This window comes from Stigmatopora argus, chromosome 5 (genome assembly GCF_051989625.1).
Source record: "Stigmatopora argus isolate UIUO_Sarg chromosome 5, RoL_Sarg_1.0, whole genome shotgun sequence".
NCBI lineage: Eukaryota > Metazoa > Chordata > Actinopteri > Syngnathiformes > Syngnathidae > Stigmatopora > Stigmatopora argus.
Window position 1 is genome coordinate 2819123 of NC_135391.1, and position 10729 is coordinate 2829851.

At 41.7% G+C, this 10729-nt stretch overlaps 2 protein-coding genes across 5 annotated transcripts; one reads left to right on the forward strand and one right to left on the reverse strand.

Moving 5' to 3' along the window:
* Nucleotides 1-97: 97 nt before the first annotated feature.
* Nucleotides 98-2117, forward strand: LOC144074238 (uncharacterized). Its single transcript, XM_077600541.1, is given in 4 exon segments — nucleotides 98-277; nucleotides 347-523; nucleotides 599-985; nucleotides 1664-2117. Coding segments are annotated over 4 exon segments (690 nt in total). The 5' UTR covers nucleotides 98-187; the 3' UTR covers nucleotides 1700-2117.
* An 806-nt stretch (nucleotides 2118-2923) lies between these two features.
* slc7a4 (solute carrier family 7 member 4) lies at nucleotides 2924-10415 on the reverse strand. 4 transcript variants are annotated; one of them, XR_013300377.1, is made up of 6 exons: nucleotides 10268-10415; nucleotides 7607-8673; nucleotides 6165-6871; nucleotides 5945-6053; nucleotides 4490-4775; nucleotides 2924-3450 (listed from the first exon to the last, which is right to left on the reverse strand). XR_013300377.1 is itself a non-coding variant. In XM_077601355.1 (6 exons), the coding sequence occupies exons 2-5, from the start codon at nucleotides 8592-8594 to the stop codon at nucleotides 4564-4566; spliced, it is 2016 nt and encodes a 671-aa protein (XP_077457481.1). In that variant the 5' UTR covers nucleotides 8595-8673; nucleotides 10268-10415; the 3' UTR covers nucleotides 2924-3450; nucleotides 4561-4563. The 4 variants fall into 4 exon arrangements, 3 of the variants coding, with proteins under 3 accessions (XP_077457481.1, XP_077457480.1, XP_077457482.1); XM_077601355.1 differs by having other exon boundaries at nucleotides 4561-4775; XM_077601354.1 differs by having other exon boundaries at nucleotides 2924-4775.
* Nucleotides 10416-10729: the final 314 nt, after the last annotated feature.

Consider the following 10729-nt stretch of genomic DNA (forward strand, 5'->3'; position numbering starts at 1 on the left):
ATTTTACCTGAAATTTCAAAAGAAGGCAATCTGTTCAGGAAATATTGATGGATAGAAGAATTTTAAAAGAAATATAACCATGCTGTGTCACCCTGGTTTGATTTTAGAGAGTCAAAGGAATACTTTGCAGGAAAAACTGAAAATACAACACATACAGGAAGAGGCTTATTCCAAATTACAGGACCGAATGCAGCAATATGCAAGTCAACTCGGCGAGGCAGATTTACTTTTGGAAAGAGAGAAAGCCAAATGCAACAGCGCCTGTCGCCACCTGGAGGTCAGACGACATTCTCGGGCCACTTGACCTTTCCGAATTCTAATTATTTTCTCTCTGCCGTGCGAACAGTCAATGGATACCAAGCAAAATTCGTTGCGGCAGAGATTGGAAGCTCTGGACGAAGAATGCGAGCAGCTGCAAAAAAGGTTGGAAGAGAGCGAGGATAGAGAACTTAAGCTGACCAATCAGGTGCAAAGGATGTCCGAGGATAACGAGCAACTGCGAACACAGCTCGCTTCACAACAGGTATTTGGAACCCAGACTTCATCTACAAACCAGAGCTAGAAATGACACACCAATCTGCTATTTTTCTCTCAAAAGGACGTCTGTTCGCACCTCCAGAGCGAAAAACAGACGCTCCAAACGCAAATAGATGATTTCCAGAGCAACGTGGCGGAGCTCCAGCAAAGTCTGAAGACTTTCAAGGAGACGGAGAGGTTGCTGGTGGCCTTCCCGGAACTCAGTCCCCTGGCTCATGCCCGACCAAAAAGTACGTAGGCCTATCTGCACTTTTGTTTTTGGTCATGATGGCATCTGCATAAGCGATATTGATTATTATACTCGCCACAAGGTACGGGTAACGTACTTTTGGATATGGAGAAACAGTTGCAGGCGAATTCTATTCGCATCAGAGTGCTGAAGAGGGAGAATGCTACACTTCAAGGCAGTCTGGCTAAGTTAAAGGAGACGCAACTCGATCATCTCAAGGTGGGGCTAAACGGCAAGGTGCCAATCTCTGGTGGCTAGCAAAAGATGACAGACTGTTAGGGGTAGTTGGGGTTTTGGTTGGTTTGTTTTCTCTTTGTGTCTCGCATGATAATCAACTCTTGTTTTACGAAAATAACAAGGACTTAGAAATCTGATAACAAAACCAAACCTGACATGGGAAAACAAGGCACTTGGAACATGACATGGCAAATTAGCATGATGCAAACACAGCCAAGGCTAACAAACATACAGGGTTTAAATAGATAGACAAGGGTTGATTACAAAGTACACACATCTGCTCACATGAGGGAAGGGAAGCCCTGAGGGACACAATAGGCGAAAATCATACAAAATAACCAAAACCCCAACTAACCCTAACACAGACAACCTGGTTTCACTTAGTTTTGGATCATGATTGATTGGCAAGAACCCTCCCAAAACAATGAAACGAACAGATGGTATGCAAAGCATTAATTAGTCAATCACCAAATGAAAATAAAGCCAGTTTGTTTCACTGGACAGGAAAAAACACCTCTGAAAACATGTCGATTCTACTCAGCCGGCCCACCGCTGGATGAAGTTCACTCCCTGATCCAGATTCAAAGAAGCTCAACGTGAGTCATTTCCAATCCAGTTCCGCTTCTAAATGATCAATTTCCCTCGTTCCTTTCATTTCAGCGCCAGACAGGCACCGTGGTCGGGATACAGCAATAGAAGCGACAGAGTAATCACACTAGACGGCGGTTGGACGACCACGAGTCTTGAAGATCCGGTTCGAGTGACCCCCTTGATGCCCCAGAATATCTCCCTTCAAAATCTTCACCTCAATATCAATCCCACCGTTGCTAAAAGCCAGAAAACCTCACACCGGAGTGTAAAACCCAGAAAGAGAATAAATCATTGACACTGGAAACACCGTTTTTGACAAAAATATCCGAACCACATCAAGCGCAAATCTTCAAAACAGGATTGACGCAATTTCACAAAGATGGCGAATGAGTTTCCATGACAACAGTAGCACTTCAAACTATCTTTCATAAAGATAAACTAGGACCACATTTACGTAACCATACAAAAAAAATCTCTCATTCCTGATTGTTACTTAGTAGTTGTTTTTTTTTTACCAGTAGTATTTTACCAGACTAATTTTGTGAGTGTCAATGCTTTAAATCACAGTGTCAAAGTGGCGGCCCGGGGGCCAAATCTGGCCCGCCGCATCATTTTGTGTGGCCCGGGAAAGTAAATGATGAGTGGCGACTTTCTGTTTTAGGATCAAATTAAAATGAAGAGTATAGATGTATATTCAATTTCCTGATTTCCCCCCTTTTAAATCAATAATTGTCATTTTTTAATCAATTTTTTTCTGTTTTTAGTTCAAAAATCATTTTGTAAAATCTAAAAACATATAAAAAAACTAAAATAAACATTGTTTTAGATCTATAAAAAACTGACTATTCAGGGCTTTTAATCCAGTTCTTTTAATCCATTTATAAAAAAAAAATCAAAATATTATATCTAAGATGGTCCGGCCCACGTGAAATCAAGTTGACGTTAAAGCGGCCCGCGAACCAACCCGAGTCTGACACCCTTGCTTTAAATGAACCTTTTTTAATAACTATTTTTAATAGTAGAAGCCAGATTAACATATCGGAAAGTCCGATTCCTACACAAATAGACAAGTGATACATTTTTCCAACGACTCATGACCTTTAAAGTAATCCCTGATTGGCACATTAGTAGACTTTGGTCATCCGGCGTGTAATTTAAAGTCTTAAGCTCTTTCACATGGTTTGTTATTAACTCGTAGTCACTTAAAAGTCTTTAAAATGTCATCCGGTGGACATCTGACAAAATGACAATGAAGTCACGTGGAAAAATAAATCAAACTATCCAACTTAAATCTATTGCATTTCTTAAGAATGTCGTTTTCCGTCAATGCTGCTTCAAAACATTTATTTTACGTGAGATGTCACATCATTTTCGTACATATATAACTTATAGAAATTGAGACTGCACGCAGGAAAACACCAATGCAGGAAGGAAATGTAGGAAACTAATACATGTATACATCCTGGTGCAATACGTCCTCCAAAATTAACCAAAAATCTTTTTTTAAATAAATAGTGTGCAATTTTTTTTTAGAAATGTCGTTGCATTTACATTCTGTTCCCATTTTTGTTGTTACACATTGGAACATTAAATTACATTGTTGACTATCTTTGTAATTGACGTCTCGCACAATTTAACCACGTCATAAAACTATTTGATTTATGTGTTTAAGGCCAACGGTTTCATGAGCAGACATGAAAAAAATGATACAAATAGTGGAAAATTGTCGGTATTAAATGTGGGAATGGATAGTAGATTTGGAGAGCCTGTTTATATTTGGTGTTGAGGTCAAACTGTGGACTGGGGTCACCTCAAAATCTGGGATTAAGGAGGCCTCACACACGTTTAAAGAGAACCTGTCGGGATAAATTAAAGATTAGCAGTTTGCAAATGTGTGCTTGCTACATAAAGAGTTTGAAAAAATGAACACATGACCGCTATCTATAATTATATTATGAGATCATTAGAGTCACGAGCAAGGGTTTGCAGTTTAAATGATTTTCCTATTTTAGATCTGTAGGCACAGGCAAAATAATTTTGCAAGTAAAAACGGCAACAAAAAAATTGAAGGCGATTAAAATGTCAAAGAAAAACTGCTGAAAGAATATGCAAATAAAAAAAGAGCAAAAAAAAGAAAAAGAAATTGAAGGTGATTAAAATGTCAAAGAAAAACAGCTGAAAAAAATTGCAAATAAAAACAAAAACAGCAAAAAAAAAAAGAAATTGAAGGTGATTAAAATGTCAAAAAAACTGCTGAAAGAATTTGCAAATAAAAACAGAAAGAGCAAAAATTAAATAAATTGAAGGTGATTAAAATGTCAAAGGAAAAACTGCTGAAAGAATTTGCCAATAAAACAAAAACAGCAAAAAAAATAATAATTGAAGGCCATAAAAATCAAACAAAAACTGCTGAAGGAATTTGCAAATAAAAACAAAAACAGCAAAAAAACAAAAAATGAAGGTGATTAAAATGTCAAAGAAAACCTGCTGAAAGAATTTGCAAATAAGAACAAAAACAGCACACAAAAAAAGAAATTAAAGGCAATTAAGATGTCAATCAAAAACTGCCGAGGTTCAAATGATCATAAAGTGTAAAGCTTTTGTCAAATGACAACAATCTGCATATTTGTCAGATTCAAAAAACTGACAAATATCTGCCGTTTATGCTCAGTTTAGTATCTTGAGATTTTTTTTGGTTCGCTATAAACGTTAACGGTCCGTAAAAAAAAGGGTTGTTAAGAAACCTTGCCCGAACAAATTGACCGAAAAATCACCGTACAGTATATTTACTAGATTTGATATATCGTACGTTTTGACCAGATGCGTTTTGGTGAGGAGAGGAAAATATGCTTCACAAGACAAGAGGACGCAAATCTTAACGTTTGTTGTGCTTACAATTGCAGAGCGACGAGTACAGGAAGCAAAAGTATCAAAACCAGTGAGGAGGATCGGCTAATTTTGCTCACGCATCATCTTTTTGCGGCAAAGCCTTCGGTTTCCGCGGCGGGGTTACTAGCGTGTTGCGTCGAGGCGTCCGCTTGCTCGGGCTGGACCGACTCCACGGTTTCCACCAGGCTTCCGCTCGGCAGCACCACGTAGCGGGCGGCCATGTCTTTGGCTTGCAGCTCTCGCATGCCCTCTTTGCTGTGCCAAATTCCGTAGCCAAAATAGACCACCAGACCTGAAACGCATTAGAATTTGCATTTAAAAATGGTTCTGTTGGGCCAAGAGTGGTGAAAAAGTCCGACACAATGAGGCAAAAATTTTAAACTATAAGAATTAAAGAGCCACAAAATACGTCAATTTTTAAAAATATATATCATTTATCATTTGTTTAAAATGTGTCCCGATGAATTTGAGTATGTTTTAAGATAAATAAAAATAAGACACACATGAAACGAGGCAAAGAGCCACGGGATATACAAAAGGGAGCCGGGAGTGGCCCGAGAGCCACGTGTTTGCCACCTCTGTGTTAGCGTAACAAAGGGTGTTAAAAGCGTTAGCTTGGTTACTAAAAAAAACAGATAAAATGGAAAAAAAGAAAGAAAAAAATGTGAATATATAAACCTTTACTGAATGAAATATTGATAAATTGAAATACTAGAATGCTTGATAATATCTGAGAATAATTACATAATTGTGTTCAGGCAGTTTTTGTTTTTATGATGAGACGGAAAAGGGTAAAAGGGGGAAGAAGAAAAAAAATGGCCTCGATAATGACTTTATTCTCAAAATTTTGACCGAGAAGGAACTTCTAAACCACATGTGTCAAAGTGGCGGTCGGGGGGCCAAATCTGGCCGGCCGCATCATTTTGTGTGGCCCGGGAAATTAAATCATGAGTGGTGACTTTCTGTTTAAGGATCAAATTAAAATGAAGAGTATAGATGTATATTACATTTCCTGATTTCCCCCCTTTTAAATCAATAATTGTCATTTTAAATCAATTTTTCCTGCGTTTTTAGTTAAAAAATAATTTTGTAAAATCTAAAAACATATAAAAAGAGCTAAAATAAAAATTGTTTTAGATCTATAAAAAAAGCTGACGTCAAAGCGGCCCGCGAACCAACCCGAGCCCGACACCCTTGTTCTAAACTAAGCACAAATTTTTGTGAAATACAGTAACATCTGAGAATAGAGTCAGAATTTTGGCCACTTTTTTGTACTGACATAATAATGAGGTCTTCAATATTATTTTCAAATACCTCCCATGTAAAAATCTGATATAAAGTAGCGAAAAAAAATCATTCCATCATTCTTACAAATCCAGATACGAGGTTTTCAATAGCATTTTAGAACTAAAAATCGGATCTAAAGTGGCCAAAGCAAAACATAGAATCCTTCTTACTTACCAATGGCAATCCAGATGGTGAACCTTATCCAGGTTAAATAACTGAGCTTCAGCATCAGGAATACATTAAAGAGAATACTGACGCCTGGGATGAGCGGAACTAGAGGCACCTAAGAAAACAAACAAAAAAACAGTTAATTTTTTCCTTTCTGTTTACTTTTGCGACTCCATTTGTCAAATTATAGCCCCCATATAAACTTACACCGAATCCCCGCTCTCACCTGGAATGTTTTGGTGTTGGTCTGCGGCTCGTGAGCCCAAATAACGACCAAACAAACGACGTAAGCCAGACTAAAAATGACCAAGAGGCTGCCGTAACTCCAATACGGGAGCTGCAGCTGCGCCACACCAAAGACCAGCACGCCACAAAAGGAAACGGAGCTGACGATCAGACCCAGAACGCCAATGGCCACCACTTCCCCGGGCTTGCAGTCCCCCATGAGGCGGCCCAGGTACGGTTCCCAGAAGGCCTTGAGCTGGCCCGGTCCTCGCCGTTCCCCGTTCTTCTGCCTCTCCACCAACTGGATCTTGTCGGAGAAGGACTCGTACTGCTTCAGCTCCTCGCCGTCCTCCGATATGTTCTGACGTTCGGACGGCGCCGGCGAGGGCTCGCCGTTCGGATTGGGGGACGCGGAGGACGTCCCCTTGGAGGATTTTCTCTCGGGCTGGAAGCGGAGGACGATCACGCTGGCCGCTACGAAGGTGTAGGCCAGGAGCGTTCCGATGGATAAGAACTGAACCAGGGCCTCCAGATCGAAGACCAGGGACATGGTGGCCATGAGGAAGCCGAAAACCAGGATGGCGTTGACGGGGACTTTGGTGGTGGGATTGACGCGGGCGAAGATCCCGAAGAATAAGCCGTCTTCTGCCATGGCGTACACGATCCGGGGGAGGGAGAAGAGATTGCAGAGGAGGACGGTGTTCATGGCTGGAGGGGAAAATTGATAACCGTCAGTAGGATATCGCAAAAATACAATAAAACTAAAATAGAGCTGTTGTTGAATATGATTGCAATTTTCGTCCCGGAACTTTGCCCAATCATTGGACAAGACTGAAGTAAGAAATGCAATGCTAACCAAAACTTCTCTTCATTCATTTTCTGAACCGCATATCCTCACAAGGGTCGCAGGCGGTGATGGAGTCAATCCAAGCCAACTATGGGCACCAGGCAGGGAACACCCTGAATCAATGGCCAGCCAATCACAGGGCACGGGGTGAAAAATCACTCATAGCTAGTGACAATTTAGCCTAGAATTAGCTTAGGATGCATATTTTTGGGATGTGGGAGGAAACCGGAGTGCCCGGTGAAAACCCATGCAAGCCCAAGGGAGAACACGCAAACTCCACACAGCAAAGTCTGGACCTGGGATCGAACCCTGGTCCCCAGAACTGTGAGGCCAACACACTAACCGCTCATGTTCGAAATGTGAAATATTTCCGTGCAATAATGGTTTTATTTTGCTAAATGGATTCTAAACTCAAACGCAGATGGGAAGTTGAACACAATACATGGTTCACATTTTCTGAAGAAAAATATTTAAATATGTGTCTGTTAATGTTACTTAATAGCAAGATTTCAATAGTTTTTAACTGTGTACGGGAAAGTTTGTTGTATTGATTAATTTCTTTTCTTTGAGCTTTGAGCTAATAGCGTTCCACTCACCGCAGATGGAACCCACCGCCACAATGACTCCAGCCCAACTGTAACCCCGACGGAAAAAAGCGTCCGACAACGCCGAGTTGGGGTCTAGCGTGCGCCAGGGAACCATCAAGGTGAGCACCGTGGACACCAGGATGTAGGCGGCCGCCGCTAGCGCCAGGGATATCGCCGTAGCCACGGGTACGGCCTTCTGCGGATTCTTGGCCTCCTCGCTGGACGAGGCGATCACGTCGAACCCCACGAAGGCGTAGAAGCACGTGGCCGAGCCCGCTAAGATCCCGGACCACCCGAAGGGCGCGAAGCCTCCTTCCTTCTGGCTCCAATTGGCCGGTTCCGCCAGCATGAATCCAAAAATGAGGATGAAGACGATGACGCACATGCTGATGGTGGAAAAAATATGATTGAGGTAGGACGACACTTGAACCCCGAAAGAAATGAAAAGCGAGGCGACCACCAGGATCCCCGCCGCCAGTAAATCCGGGTAATGGGCCAGGAAGGGGACGTCCCAACGCATGACGTGGGTTTCCGTGAAGTTCTGGATGGCGTGGTTAAAAATGGAGTCCAAATAGCCGCTCCAGGCCCGCGCCACGGCGGCGCCGCCAATCATGTTCTCCAGGATGACGTTCCAGCCAATCAGGAAGGCCCACACCTCTCCCACGGAGACGTAGGTGAACATGTACGCCGATCCCGTCTTGGGGATGCGCGCGCCGAACTCGGCGTAGCAAAACGCCGCCAGCAAAGAGGCAAAACCGGCAAAAATGAAGGATACGATGACGGCGGGTCCCACGATGTCTTTGGCCAGGGTGCCCGTCAGGACGTAGAGGCCGGAGCCCACCATGCCGCCCACGCCGAGGAGGGTCAGGTCCAGGGTGGAGAGGCAGCGCTTCAGCGACGTGGCCATCATGTCGTCTTCCAGCGTCTTCAGTCGGTTGAGTTTCTGACAAAGGCGTACGGCCGGCGTGCAGCCTTGCTGGCAAGTCGTCGCCATCATTAGAGTTGCGTCGGCCAACGGGGCGGGATGAACCAATCGGGTGGGGGCTACACTCGATTCATTGTCACTGAAAGCTCACCTAGAACACAGAGTGAGAACAATCAAAAGCATGTCCGTAAGTAGAAACGGTACTCGGACGTTTGGTCGCCGGACGTTTGGTCGCCGGACGTTTGGTCGCCGGACGTTTGGTCGCCGGACGTTTGGTCGCCGGACGTTTGGTCGCCGGACGTTTGGTCGCCGGACGTTTGGTCGCCAGACGTTTGACAACATGACAGAGAGTTTACTGTTGAAACCAGCTCTCAAAATTATATTCATGAGAGAGAGAGAGAGAGAGATTAATATCTAAATATCTACTGGTGAAACCAGCTCTCAAAATTATATTCATGAGAGAGAGTTTAATATCTAAATATCTACTGTGGAAACCAGCTCTCAAAATTATATTCACCCGGGCGACCAACCGTCCGGGCGACCAAACGTCCGGTCACGAGTAGAAACAGTTCGTTGTAAGTTGAAACAGTTTTGGCAGGTTTTTGCGCCGCAATGACTTTGTGTTAAGAAATATTTTTTTAGATAAAATGCATCTCCTTTGTATTTCTGGCTAACATAGCTAGCTTCAAACATGGTTTATCACATGCGATCTTGTCTTTAGGGTACTAAAAATTCATTTTCAAAAGTATTTTATTTTGATTTTTTTAGATTACTGATGGGCAATTCAATGCTATAATTTACACAGAAAAAAAGGAGAAACAATTATCTAAAAAAAAGGGTAAAAAAAAAACATGGACTATGAAAGAAATTAACCTAGGTGCTAATTAGTCTGTTTTAACTCAGTTTTTGGGGAATAAGCGACTTAACAAAAATAAATAAATAGAAAAAAACATAGAAATTTTCCTGGATGGTAGTTGGTCCCTTTTAAATCAATTATTTTTTCAATAAGTGATCAACAAAATGCAATTGAACACAATAAATATTAAAAGACAATTACAGTGTGTACTTTTTTGCTTATATCCCACAGAACAAATATTGACTTCTTTTTAAAAAGTCGGTCTGTTTTGAAGCTTTAGGCAGCCATTTAGTCGACACACCCACGTGTTTAAAGTTAAAACACAGATCAAACAAGGAGGACACGCCTTGCAAACAATTAAATTGAATATTCATATGAATAATATATGTACATATGAGGCGTTTGAGCGCAAGGATACCAAAGAATAAATAGGCCACAGCAAATAGTAGCTAAAACCAAGGTTGACGATCAATTTATACAGAAAATAGCTTTTTCTGGGATGCAGTTAGTTGTTGTAATCCCGATTCGGTACTCATCCGGCTAGTGCGGGGAGGTGCCGCGTTCGAATCCTGCTTTTAATGCACAAGCGACAATATAATTACGTAACGCATCCCTTCAGAACCCAAACAGGATATTTAGCATCACTACGACCGCTTACCCACAAGTATCCGTCCCAGTCTGATCGTACAGAGGAGAAAAAAACGCAGTTTTAAAGCAGAATTAATAATTGATAACAAGATGGAGACGGACTCATAGACAACTGCTCGGTTGGAAAAGACCTGTCCAGCAATCGTCTAAGCTGAATAACAATGCCTTTAAAAACAATAAAAGGTTGTGAGTGATTTCGGATAAATATTTAGATTATATAATTTCAAAAAAATGTATTTACCTCTGCCGATTTTGTTCCATTAGTGATCGTCCGTAGAGGTGCTGTGGAAAGGTTGGACGCCAAAGTGAGGCGTTCAAGTGATGGAGGAAATAAGAGCGCGGAGGGTTAAAAGGCATCATGAAGCGTGCCTTAAAGGGCCAGGCACACAAAACCAAAGCAGACCGTGTCGCCTTACCATCTCGCCGGGTATTATTGCTCAAACTAGCGTAAACATGACCGAGTTTGTTTATCTGGACGGAATAAACAAATAATTTTTACTGGGAATTTTGAAAACCTACAACAAAAGTCAGAACATTGTACTATACAGTGTTCTTAAACAGTAAATTAAAAAAACAAAACAAACAAATTCTAATTTCTGAACTCATTTGGTTTTTAAATGTAGGGATTTGTCAATTTCCCCCTGGATGTCGTATATAAATTTGGCTGTTAAATGTCCCTTTAAGTGTTTTCAGGCGTGCTTAC